Source organism: Carcharhinus amblyrhynchos, chromosome 25 (assembly GCF_965287045.1).
Source record: "Carcharhinus amblyrhynchos chromosome 25, sCarAmb.v2.hapA, whole genome shotgun sequence".
NCBI classification, from domain to species: Eukaryota; Metazoa; Chordata; class Chondrichthyes; order Carcharhiniformes; family Carcharhinidae; genus Carcharhinus; species Carcharhinus amblyrhynchos.
In genome coordinates this window covers 10704236-10717645 of record NC_137348.1, presented here as the reverse complement: position 1 = coordinate 10717645, position 13410 = coordinate 10704236, and the positions used below count along the sequence as shown (strand labels likewise).

General features: G+C 46.8%; 1 protein-coding gene across 1 annotated transcript in view; it reads left to right on the top strand.

Annotated features, from left to right (window-relative positions):
- Positions 1–13410, top strand: part of LOC145358107 (hemicentin-1-like) — a 359590-nt gene that overhangs the window by 286648 nt on the left and 59532 nt on the right. Inside the window, exons 71-75 of the mRNA XM_080211781.1 lie at positions 1385–1512; positions 3986–4142; positions 7953–8074; positions 10730–10894; positions 13037–13144. Of these exons, the coding sequence (XP_080067907.1) occupies positions 1385–1512; positions 3986–4142; positions 7953–8074; positions 10730–10894; positions 13037–13144 (680 nt within the window). The remainder of the gene's footprint in view (positions 1–1384; positions 1513–3985; positions 4143–7952; positions 8075–10729; positions 10895–13036; positions 13145–13410) is intronic.

Below are 13410 nucleotides of genomic sequence, written 5' to 3'. Positions count from 1 at the left end.
TCTTCTATCTTCTTCTTTTGAGGTTGCTGGCTCTTATAGAGGTACAAGTCCACAGTAAAAAAAACCTGAACAGGTCAGGCAGTGTGTGCAAAAGAAGAAGGGTGGCACAGTGGTTAGCACTGCTGCCTCACAGTGCCAGGGACCCAGGTTCGATTCCCAGCTTGGGTCACTGTGTGGAGTCAGCACGTTCTCCCCCTGTCTGCATGGTTTTCCTCTGGATGCTCCGGTTTCCTCCCACAGTCCAAAGATGTGCAGGTTAGGTTGATTGGCCATGCTAAATTCTCCCTCAGTGTCAGGCGGATGAGCAGGGTAAATATGTGGGCTGCGGGGATAGAGGATGGGTGGGATTGTGGTTGGTGCAGACTCGAGGGGCTGAATGGCCTCCTTCTGCAGTGTAGGGATTCTATGATTCTATAAAGAAGAGTTATGTTGGACTTGAAACATTGGTGGAATTTTCTGGCCGTTCACACCAGCGAGATTCTCTGAGTCGCACTGCAGTGAACAGAGATTTGGTCAAGTGTTTGCAACAGTGGCGGGTTGGGGGGAGTGGCTGGAAAATTCTGGCCGTTATCTCAGTTTCTGCCTCCACAGATGCTGCCAGATCTGCTGAGCTTTTTTGCAGTTTTTATTACAGTTCCACAACGCTGAGTGTCAGTTACCCCTCTTGACCCTCACGCCAGTCACCATCCTTTGTAAGTGAGCCAAGCTGGTTGTTCAGCTTTGGAGAGAGAGCATCACAGTGGGTTTAAATGCTGTCTCTATCCATGAGCACACACTCTCCTCACCCATCCATCCACGTTTCTGATTGACGTCCTTTACAAAGTGATCAGCAGTGGGAACTTTGTCTGTTTCTTTTCCCGATATTCCCAGGTTAGGTGGATTGGCCATGATAAATTGTCCTTGAATGTCCAAAGATATATAGGTTAGGGGGATTAGTGTGCTAAATGCGTACGGCTATGGGGATAGGGCCTGGGTGGGCTTGTAGTTGGTGCAGACTTGATGGGCCGAATGGCCTCCTTCAGCACTGTAAGGATGCTATGATATAAACAAATTACTGCAGAGACTGGAATCTGAAACCAAAAGAGAAAATGCTGGAAAATCTCAGCAGGTCTGGCAGCATTTGTAAGGAGAGAAAAGAGATGACATTTCGAGTCCAGATGACTTTCTGAGATTTTCCAGCATTTTCCCTTTTGGATTATGATTCTACGATCAAGGGTTTTGGGGCAAACTGGAAGAATGGGGTTAAGAAATGTAGCCACAATTGAATGGTGGAGCAGACTTAATGGGCCGAATGGCCTAATTCTGCTCCAATTTCTGATTGTCATATGGTATTATGTCTCTCCTTTGCTCTCTGGTTGGAGGTTTCTTTTTGATTTCCTCGCAGGTTTGACTTTCTGTCTGGGGGATCCCTACGAATCCTTTCAGTCCAGGTTTTGGACTCGGGGCGCTACCTTTGCACAGCATCAAACATGGTTGGCACCGATCATCATCGGATAGAGCTACAAGTCTTGGGTATGTTGACTTGAATGGCAAAGCTGCCAGGAGACTTTTGAGGCAGTGAGCTTACCCCTCTGGTCTCAGGCTATATAAACATAGTGTGTGTTGCATCAAACTCAACAGGACAGAGGAGACATGAGAAAAAGGTCCCATATCTGGCGAGGGAAAGGAAGGGACACTCAAATTGTTAGTTGTGTGTTAATTTTGCTTAATTGTAGGCTATGTAGTGGGCACCTCCTGACTCCCAAAGCCTCTCCACCATTTACAAGGCACAAGTCAGAAGTTTGATGGAATACTCCCCATTGCCTGGAGGGGTGCAGCTCCAACAACACTCAAGAAGTTTGACACCATCCAGGTCAAAGCAGCCCATCCACAAACATCCACTCCCTCCATTACCGACGTTCAGTAGCAGCAGTGTGTACCATTTACATGATACACTATAAAAATTCATCAAAGATTCTTAGACAGCACCTTCTAAACCCACAACCACTTCCATCTAGGAAGACAAGGGTAGCAGATGTATGGGATCTCCTCCACCTGCAAGTTCCCCTCCAAGCCACTCACCATCCTGACTTGGAAGTATATTGCTGTTCCTCCGCAGTTGCTGGGTCAAAATCCTGGATTTCTCTCTTGAATGGCATTGTTGGTCAACCCACAGCACATGGACTGCAGCGATTCAAGAAGGCAGCTCACCACCATCTTCTCAAGGGCAACTAGAGATGGGCAATAAATGCTGGCCAATCAGCGATGTCCATGTCATAGAGTCTTAGAGGCTTACAGCATGGAAACAGGCCCGTCGGCCCAACTTGTCCATGCTGCCCTTTTTTTTAAAACGCATAAGCCAGTCCCAATTGCCCAAATTTGGTCTATAATCCCTCTATACCCATCTTACCCATGTAACTGTCTAACTGGTTTTTAAAAGACAAAATTGTACCTGCCTCTCCTGCTACATCTGGCAGCTTGTTCCAGACACTCACTACCCTCTGTGTGAAAAAATTGCCCCTCTGGACCCTTTTGTATCTCTCCCCTCTCACCTTAAATCATGCCCTCTAGTTTTAGACTCCGCTACCTTTGGGAAAAGATGTTGTCCATCTACCTTATTTAAACCCCTCATTATTTTACTGTCCTCTACAAGATCACCCGTAAGCCTCATACGCTCCAGGGAAAAAAGTCCCAGTCTGCCCAGCCTCTCCTTATAACTCAAACCATCAAGTCCCGGTAGCATCCGAGTAAATATTTTCTGTAGTTTTTCCAGTTTAATAATATCCTTTCTGTAATGGGGTGACCAGAACTGTACACAGCGTTCCAAGTGTGGCCTTACCAATGTCTTGTATAACTTCAACAAGATGTCCCAAATCCTATATTCAATGTTCTGGCCAATGAAACCAAGCATGCTGAGTGCTGCCTTCACCACTCTGTCCAGCTGTGACTCCACTTTAAAGGAGCTATGAACATGTACCCGTAGATTCATAACTCTCCCCAACGGTCCACCATTAACTGAGTAAGTCCTGTCCTCGCTCGAACTACCAAAATGTATCACCTCGCATTTATCTAAATTAAACTCCATCTGCTATTTGTGACACCACCCTCCGCCCTCCCCCCCAGGCCCAATTGATCAAGATAATCTTCACAGTCCATTATAGTACCAATCTTGTCCCACGATTGAATAAAAAATATTAATTAATGATTCACTTGTTCCCTAGAAATAGATACAGATTGAAACAGGGCTTGTTGAGCTCGGAGGTGCATACTTGTAACGTATAAATGTTCACAAAAGTGTGTAAAGATGGGCTTTAGTTCTATCCTTCACCCACTGGCTCTCTGGAATATTACATCAACACAAGACTCTGGTTGGGGGAAGGGATGAAATCACTTCAGGAAAGGGAAATGAGAACACGATCATTGAGCAGGTTAGGCCCAGGTAAGAGCATTGTGTAAAAGATAACATTTCCATTATGCATTGATACATTTCGCTATGAATTGCCTGTTGCATAAAAAAAAGCTGCCCGGTGGCACAGTGGTTAGCACTGCTGCCTCACAGTGCCAGGGACCCATGTTCGATTCCCAGCATGGCTCATTGCATATGTGGAGTCTGCACATTCTCCCCATGTCTGCTGTGGGTTTCCTCTGGGTGCTCTGGTTTCTTCCCACAGTCTGAAAGACATGCTGGTTAGATGCTTCAGCCATGCTAAATTCTCCCTCAGTGTACCTGAACAAGTGCCAGAGTGTGGCAACTAGGGGATTTTCATAGTAACTTCATTGCACTGTTAATGTAAGCCTACTTGTGTTACTAATAAGTAAACTTTTAAAAAAACGTTAAAACTTTACTTGTTGATTAATCTCAGCTGACCTTTCAGTCTTTTCAAGTTTTGGAAGTGCTCTATGACCCTACATCCTCCTCTTTGATTCCCAGTGAAAGAAACCCCCTTAGTAAAATTCCTCACCCCGCTTCTGTCTCGCTCTACTTAATTCTCCTTCTTCCTGCTAGATGCTCCCACCATAAGTCCTGCTCCGACTAACATCACAGCTCTGGCAAATCTTGAAGCAGAGTTGACCTGCGAGGTTTCAGGAACCCCTAAACCCAAGGTGACTTGGAAGAAAAACGGTAAACCTCTCAACTTTGACCTGCAGCAGAATATGTACAGGTAACATTGAGGGACTGAATGGAAGAATGTGATTGTTTGAGGGACTGAGTTAGTAAACAGCCAGAGACTTTGATCTGAGGAACGTGTTAAGTCATCTGTACTGACTTTATATTTTGTATTTATATTGAGGCTAGCCTGGATTGATGAGATAAAGATCAATATATCATGGAAATGGGTTGGGTGAGGATTGGCAGAGTCAAAGATATCAGTGAGTAGAGTGCACAGCATGCAAACCGCACATAATTCGACAAAACCCAGCACCAGATTGGTAATCCCAATCAGGGGAGTTACACACTGGGTCATGGGAATGGACATACAATCTGATGGAACCGAAGGAGGCCATTTGGCCCATCCTGTCTGTACTGGCTCTTTAAAAGAAGCGTCCAATTGGCCTGACCTATAGTTAGGGTGAAGAACTCTCCACCACCGGGAGAGACTGAGGGAAAAAGCATTGATGCTTTCAGAAGTAAATTGGAGACACACATTAGGGGAGCAGCATAGTGGCACAGCAATTAACAACACTACTGCCTCACATCGCCATAGATCCGAGTTCAATTCCAGTCTTGGATCATTGTCTCTGTGGAGTTTGCACATTCTCCCCACGTTTGTGTGGGTTTTCTCCGGGTGCTCTGGTTTCTTCCTAGTCTAAAGCTGTGCGGGTTAGGTTGATTGGCTGTGCTAAACTAATAAGAATTAACAAACAAAGAACAACCCAGCACGGGAAACAGGCCCTTCGGCCCAACGAGCCCGCGCTGCCGCATCACCCTACACCTATTCTACCCTGCGTGTCTACGAATGGAACCCCTAACTTAGCCAGATTCAGGGGAGAATAGTGTCAATTTGGTAAAACCAATCAGCCTAAGAGCACATCTTTGGGGTGTGGGAGGAAACCGGAGCGCCCGGAGGAAACCCACGCAACCACAGGGAGAATGCGCAAACTCCCACAGACACGGGCCCAAATCCATGTATCTGCACAGCCAGCAGTGCTAGTCACCAAGCTGTTGCGGCGCCCGTCTACCGGTCCAGGATCAAGCACACACACCGACACGAAGTACTAGGCCACTCCTGGAACTTCCAAGAGCAGCCCACGCACGACCCACCGTGTGCATGCCCCTCGTTTGACACAAGGTGGACCTCCACCTGCGGAATAAAAAGACAAAAACGTTAATCTTACAAGTCTGCTTTTCCGGTGTCTCCCGAGGTTCTAACGTTATTTAATAGCCCCTACCGTAACCCTCCATCCTCGTTTCACTCATGTGTCTATCTAACTGAACCTTAAACAAGTCCAATGTTCCTGCCTCCACCACCCTACTCAGTAGCGCGTTCCATACCCCCACAACTCTCTGCGTAAAGAACCTTCCTCTCACTTCCAAATTATACCTCTCCCCCCTCACCCTTAAATCATGACCTCTCGTATTTGTACCCAGTCTAGGGAGCAGTCTCTCACTATTAACTCTATCTATTTCCTTCAGTATCTTATATACCTCTATCATGTCCCCCCTCAATCTCCATCTTTCCAAGGAGAATAGTCCCAGTTTCTCCAACCTTTCCTCTTAACCCAGCCCCTCCATGCCAGGCAACATCCTGGTAAACCTCCTCTGCACCCTTTCCAGAGACTCCACGTCCTTCCGGTAGTAAGGTGACCAGAACTGGACGCAGTACTCCAAATGCGGTCTAACCAACGTTCTATACAACTGAAGCATTAGACAGCAGCTTTTATACTCTATACCCCTTCCTATAAAGGCTAACATTCCATAAGCCTTCCTAAGAACCTTCTCCACTTGTGACGCAACCTTCATGGATTTGTGAACCTGCACTCCCAGGTCCCTCTGTATGTCTATACTCCTAGTCTGTCCATCTTTTATCACATAGCTCCTCTCTGCATTATTCCTTCCAAAATGCATCACCTCGCATTTGTCAGGATTAAATTCCATCTGCCACCTATCTGCCCAATGCACCAACCTATCTATATCCTGTTGTATCACCTGACAATCCAGTTCAGTACCCGCCAACCCTGCCATCTTGATGTCATCAGCAAACTTGCTGATCACACCACCTACGCTCTCTTCCAAGTCATTTATGTGTACTACAAAGAGGAGAGGTCCCAGTACTGAGCCCTGCGGCACACCACTGGTCACTGGTCATTAGGAGCAGGAGCAGGCCATCTGACCCCTAGACCCTGCTCCACCATTCAATAAGTTCATGGTTGATCTTTTCATGGACACAGCTCCGCTTACCTGCCCACTCACCATAGCCCATAATTCCTTTACTGTTCAAAAATTTACCTTGCCTTAGAAATACTCGATGAGGTAGCCTCAACTGCTTCACTGGGCAGGGAATTCCAAGGATTCACAACTCTTTGTGAAGAAGTTCTTCCTCAACTCAGTCGTAAATTTGCTACCCCTTATTTTGAGGCTATGCCCCCTAGTTCTAGTTTCACCTGCTAATGGAAACAACTTCCCTGTTTCTATCTTATCTATTCCCTTCATAATTTTATGTTTCTATAAGATCTCACCTCATTCTCCTGAATTGCCTCTTAGTGCAGTAAAAAGTCTGACAACGCCAGGTTTAAGTCCAACTGATTTATTTGATAGTAAACTCACAAGCTTTCGGGGTTTGTCCCTTCATCAGGTGAATGGAAAGTTCTGGCCTCAGACACCTGACGAAGGGACAAACCCTGAAAGCTTGTGAGGTTACTATTAAATAAATCGGTTGGACTTAAACCTGGCTTTGTCAGCATTTTTACTGTGTTTACCCCAGTCCAACGCCGGCATATCCACATCATTGCCTCTTAATGTCCAAAGATGTGGGCCAGAACTCTCCGGCCATTCAAGCCCGTGGGATTCTCTGATCCCGCAGGTAGCGCACTCCCACCCGCGGGTTTCCCGCTGGCGTGAGGTGACGTCAGTGTGAATTCCCACTGACTGCAGCGGGACCAGAGAATCCTGCCACTCGCAAATAATGCACCACCTCCCGCCGGTGGGAAACACGTGGCTGAGAGGCTGGAGAATCCTGCCCGTGTAGGTAAGGGGGATTAGTGGGGTAAATGCAAGGGATTGCAGGGATAGGGCGGGACTGGGCCTGAGTAAGGTACTTTGTCAGAGAAGCAGTGCAGACTCGATGGGCCGAGTGGCTTCCTTTTGCACTATAGGGATTCTATGAGAGAAAAGTAAGGCTGAGTCGAGGCTGACGGAATGGCGGGGGGACTGGTGGGAGATTATAAACACTAGCACGGACTAGGTGGGTCAAATGGTCCATTTCTGTGAGATAAATTCTATGTAATTCTGTGATGTTGGTGCAGTAGGAGATGCCATGAAAAGTTGAGATGTGCAGCCAGAGCAGAGTGAGAGGATATGTAACCCATCCAGAAGGAACCTTGTGAAAGATCTGTGCAGTGTACAATATGCAGCCCCTATTTATTCAATGACCTGGCAGGCTGTGTGTGAAGTAATATTTCCTTTCACTGGAGTCATATCTGGAATAGTTGACATTAAAACTGAAAGGAAGCGGCAGCCACACAATCCTGTTGAGCTTACAGAGCCAATTGGGCCCTTATCCATCTACTGGTGCTTTCCAATCGCCCCTCACTACAGGACAGATTCTGGAGAAATAAACATACTCGTTACAGACCGCGGTAACTGGTAGATTTATGTCGGAGCCTTAGCTTGATCATTTCACTCGTTGTTTGGATTTTTGGGCTTTGATTTGGGCCCTCTAAGGGTTCTGAGCCTGGAGAAATCCAGCACCATCTTCTGGGTTAGTTCAATCCTGCCATTACCAGCTGATGTGTCGATCATTATCTCCCTCCAGGTTGTTGCCTTCGGGGTCGCTGGTGATCCTTGCAGCCACCACTCAGGATACGGCGCTGTATGAGTGTGTGGCATCTAATGAGGCAGGAGATTCCCGCCGACGCATCCAGTTCACGGTCCACGGTGAGGCTTTCCTAACCAAAACACTGTTTGCCAGGCGTGTGACGGTGAGGTTCCCTCCCCGCTGATGTGGTGCAGCATTAAGAACAGGTTCGAGGCCGGGTGAAAGAAACAGGATCAAAGGGATTTAGGGAAAAGGGCTGGACATGAATGGCACAGTGGTTAGCACTGCTGCCTGACAGCACCAGGATCCGGGTTCGATTCCAGTCTCAGGTCACTGTCTGAGTGGAGTTTGCACATTCTCCCTGTGTCTGCGTGGATTGTCTCCGGGTGCTCCGGTTTCCTCCCACACTCTAAAGATGTTTATTTATTAGTGTTACAAGTAGGCTTACATTAACACTGCAATGGAGTTACTATGAAAACTACCTAGTGGCCACACTCTGGTGCCTGTTCAGATACACTGAGGGAGAATTTAGCACGGCTGATGCACCAAACCAGCATGTCTTCCGGACTGTGGGAGGAAACCGGAGCACCCGGAGGAAACCCACGCAGACACGGGGAAAATGTGCAGACTCTGCACGGACAGTGACCCAAGGCTGGAATCGATCATGAGTCCCTGGGACTGTGAGGCAGCAGTGTGCCACCGTGCTGCCCGATGTGTGGGTTAGGTGGATTGGCCGTGCTAAATTGTCAGGGGGCTTAACATGGTAAATACTTGGGGTTACAGAGATAGGGTCTGTGTGGGATAGTTGTCAGTGCAGACTCAATGGCCCAAATGGCCTCCTGCACTGTTGGGATTCTTTTCTCCATGATTAGGGCCTGTTCAAAGGACAAACACCAATGTAGTTCAGCCACAAATCCTGTTACTGTGTTGTGATTCTTCTATCATTCTGTGAAATGTAAAATATTCTCTCTGTGTGAATATATCTTTGGCAGCTTTTCTCGTGATGAGTCGTGAAGATTTCCATGTGGAATCCTTTGTTCCTGCAGGCCCCTTATCTGTTGATGGATTGATGCCTATTTTCTGTGTTCTCTCTCTTTCTCTCTCTCTCTTTTATTCTCATCTGTTTCTTTGCTGGATGTGTACCTTTCAGTGAGATCATCTGTTTCTCTGCCATTTCCTCCCATCTGACTTTTTTGCAGCTATCTGTCTCTCCTCTGATGTCTTAACCAGATCTGTCAACACCCGATGTATCTGCTTTGTCTCTGGGGCACATGAGCACTTGCATGTTTCTCCCTGCGCTTTGTCCTGTTGGCTCCCTGTGCCTCTCTCTCACTTCCTGCAAAGTGCAGGTTCAGTCATCTTGTTGGAGGCAAGTACCTTTGAAATAAACAACTAACACCGTTTAGCTGAGTAGATTATTTTCAAAGGATTCAGGAGCAAGTCCTCATCCAGTGTTGTCTGCTTCAGGCAGGTTTGCTCATGAGCAAACTAATGTTTTTGAATTACACAGTTTTTAACAAAAACTGGAAGACTCAAGATTGCATAAGGGAAAAGCCGCTCGCTGTGCACAGTTAGGGTTGATCACCCCTGTTCCAGTTGAATAAAGACTGGCCCATTAATTCCATCATCCAAAGTCTTGCCCTCGTTTGAAACATGTCCTGGTGATAGTAGGAAGGACAGGCGGCATGGTGACCCAGTGGGTAGCACTCACAGCATCAGGGACGTGAGTTCAAATGCGGCCTCGAGTCACTGTCTGTGTGGTGTATGCACATTCTCCCTGTGTCTGCGTGGGTTTCTTCTGGGTGCTCTGGTTTCCTCCCATGTGCAGGTTAGGTTGATTAGCCATGCTAAGTTGATTCTAGTATCGGGGGATTAGCAGAGTAAATATTTGGGGTTATGGGAATAGGATCTGAGTGGGATTATAGTTAGTGCAGTCTCGATGGACTGAATGGCCTCCTTCTGTACTGTCGGGATTCTATGATAAGGATGTTGACCAACAGTTGATTCAACAATCCTCCCGTTCCAGGAATTGAGCAGAAACATCAAGGCTGAAGTGCAGTATTGGGGAAGTGCTGCATTGACTGAGGAGGTGCCATCTCTCAAGTGAGATGTTGAGTTCCCTCCTACTCTCTCAGCTGGATATAGAAGACCTAAACGAGGGGATTTTCACAGTAACTTCATTTCAGTTTTAATGTAAGCCTACTTGTGATTAATAATTTACTTTTATGTTTGTGCTACTTGAAGAGGAGGGAAGTTCTATCTCGATGTCCTGAACAGAAACTTTACCCTTCAAAGTTCATTTATTAATGTCACAAGTAGGTTTACATTAACAATGCAATTACTGTGAAAATCCTCTTGTTGCCACACTCCGGCACCTGTTCGGGTACACTGAGGGAGAATTTAACATGGCCAATGCATCTAACCAACACATCTTTCAGACTGTGGGATGAAACTCACGCAGACACGGGGAGAACGTGCAGACTCAGCACAGACAGTGACCCAAGCCGGGAATTGAACCCGGGTCCCTGGCGCTGTGAGGCAGCAGTGCTAACCACTGTACCATCGTGCCAGCGGATCGATCAACATCATAATACAATAGATCATCTGGTCATTATTACAGTGCTCTTTCTGGGATCTTGCTGCGTACAAATTGATTCCTGTGTTTCCTTTACAGCGGTGACTCCATTACTTCATTGGCTGTAAAGCGGTTTGAGGTGGTTGTGAGAAGTTTTTCTTTTCTTTTATGGCAGTAAAACCTTGTTCTTTCTTCTCAGTTCCCCCCTCGATCGCTGATGACTCTCCTGAGGTTACCGTCATCAAAATGTCCTCAGTGATGCTGACGTGTCATGTGACTGGAATCCCAGCGCCTACAGTGAGCTGGATGAAGGATGGTGCCCAGTTGGGGAACCGAGGGCCGGGGTATAAAATACTGCCAACAGGTTTGTGCAAAACTAACGTTTTTAGGCTTATTTTAACATGAGTTACTGATTGACTTTTTCCGGTTTGGTTGTGTCTTTCAGTAAATGGTTTAATATTTCCTCCCTGCCTCAAACGAACTCGTGGTCTGATAAACCTCCATGTTGGAACCTTGTTCTGTGCTGAGTGAGATAACATCAGTCACAGCAGCAACAGCTGGAGCTCTGATTTAGGCCCTCATGGCCATTCTGGAATCTAGGAGGCCATCGAGAATTCTCCCCTCAGCCTCGGTGACCGATGGCTTTTCTGTCACATAAACAAAACGTGCTCCCCTCAGGAGATCCCACAGCACAACTGCAAGGATCAAACCTTCCTCGCAGAAAGTCGACACTCATTAACCACTTTAGAATCACTCAGAATCATAGAGCACGGAAACAGGCCCTTTGGCCCAACCCATCCATGCTGATCGGGTTTCCTAAATTCAGCTGGCCCCATTTGCCTGCTTTTGGCCCATATCCCTCTAAACCTTTCCTGTTCGTGTACCTGTCCAAATGTCTTTTAAATGTTGTAATTGTACCCTCCTCTGCCACTTCCTCTGGCAGCTCATTCCATATACACGTCACCCTCTGTGTGAAAAAATTGCCCCCTCAGGTCCGTTTTAAACCTTATCCCACCTTAAACCTATGCCTCTACTTTTAGACTCACCTACCCCGGGGAAAAGACCTTGGATGTTCACCTTATCTATGTTCCTCATGATTTTATAAACCTCTGTAAGGTCACCCCTCATCCTCCTAAGCTCCAGTCATGGCCACCTTCTCCATTCTGGGCTTGGGTGGAGTGCCTAATCAGACTCTGGAGCTCAATCATTGACTTCTGCCCTCAGTTAAAATTCCCAGTTAGCCACAATGGAAATCACGGCCTGGGTATCTAACTTAGATAGTAATATTCAATTTGTTTTTAAGGCAACTAGCGGACAAAAGAGGTTTGGAGAATCAGCTAAGATTCTCCACCCCCGATCCCAATCCCATGTTCCAGAGCCGAATGGATGTCAACAAGGTGATGTTGTGAGCAACTCCTCTCACCTTTGCTCTCACTCCCCCCACCCCCCTCTCTCCCCTGCCAGTACTAATGTTCACTATGCTGTGGTTCCCATATGAGAGACAGCCCCATGGGCACAATCCCAGTGGATGGCACTGCCCAATGGGACAGCAACTCCAGTCAGGAATCAGCCCCATTACATGAGGATGGGAGGGGTGAGTGGCAGAGGACCACACTGTTTATTTCAGTGAATGGGGCATTTCTGACTCCAGTCTTATGCCAGCAATGGGAGGCTCAGAGCGTTTTCCAATTCAACCCTCACCTGAATGTACCCTGGCGAGCTGCCAAATGGGCTCTTTGCAACATGAATCTTTCAGTTTAACCTGAAAGTTTATTTATTAGTGTCACAAGTAGGCTTAAATTAACACTGCAATGAAGTTACTGTGAAAATCCCCTAATCGCCACACTCCGGTGCCTATTCGGGTACACTGAGGGAGAATTTGACATGGCCAATGCATCTAACCAGCACTTCTTTCGGACTCTGGGAGGAAACCGGAGCATCTGGAGGAATCCCACACAGACATGGGGAGAACGTGCAGACTCTGCACAGACAATAACCCAAGCTGGGAATTGAACCTGGATCCCTGGCGCTGTGAGGCAGCAGTGCTAACCACTGTGCCATGCAGTCATGGGAAAGTGGAGAATTGGTCAGTGAACCATGGTTTTTGTTGTAAGAGGACTGGGAAAGAAGAATAAAATGTGCAGTTTTTTGATTGGAGCACATCGGGGAGGGATCACCAATGCTCCTGTTGAGGGCAGTTAGTGAAGCCATTCATTTGTACTGGGAAGTTGCAAACAGGTCTCCTGCAACCAGCAAAGGAGTCTGATTTGCTGATGGAAGAAAGGTGGCTCAGAAGGTTTGAGGCCTGAAACAGACCTCACCCAAAACTGTGTGAGGGGGATCTCAGGGGTAGGTGGTTTGGATAGGTGCTGCCTGCTTTTCAACTGTCTGCTTCTCGAGGCAGGATTGGCACAGTTCTGTGAGTGCTGATGATCTGTTTCACGGGCTTTTCCCTCCAGTCTCTCAGGAATTGTAAGGAATTAATTCCAATTTTATGCATCCACAGGAAATCTGGAAATCACCATGGCGACCCTGGGCCATGCTGGCAGCTACGTCTGTACAACTCGCAACGATGTGGGGACCGCACACAGACATGTGATGCTCAAAGTGCAAGGTACAGGAACACTCAGATTTCCCTCCTTGCCTGAATTTTACACCTCACTGGAAGATATTTAATCCTAATAAAAATAATATTAATAATAATATGTAATATGAGTTATTATTATTTAATATTAATATCAGCTGATTCCGTGATGAAAGGAGAAATGTTTTCACCTTTATTGTCAATGTGTGATCACCTAGTTCCCACTTATTGTTACATTTTCCACTTCTGGTCTTTGCTCAATCTCCCAGTTTCTGCTACATCTTTTTGCACCTTCA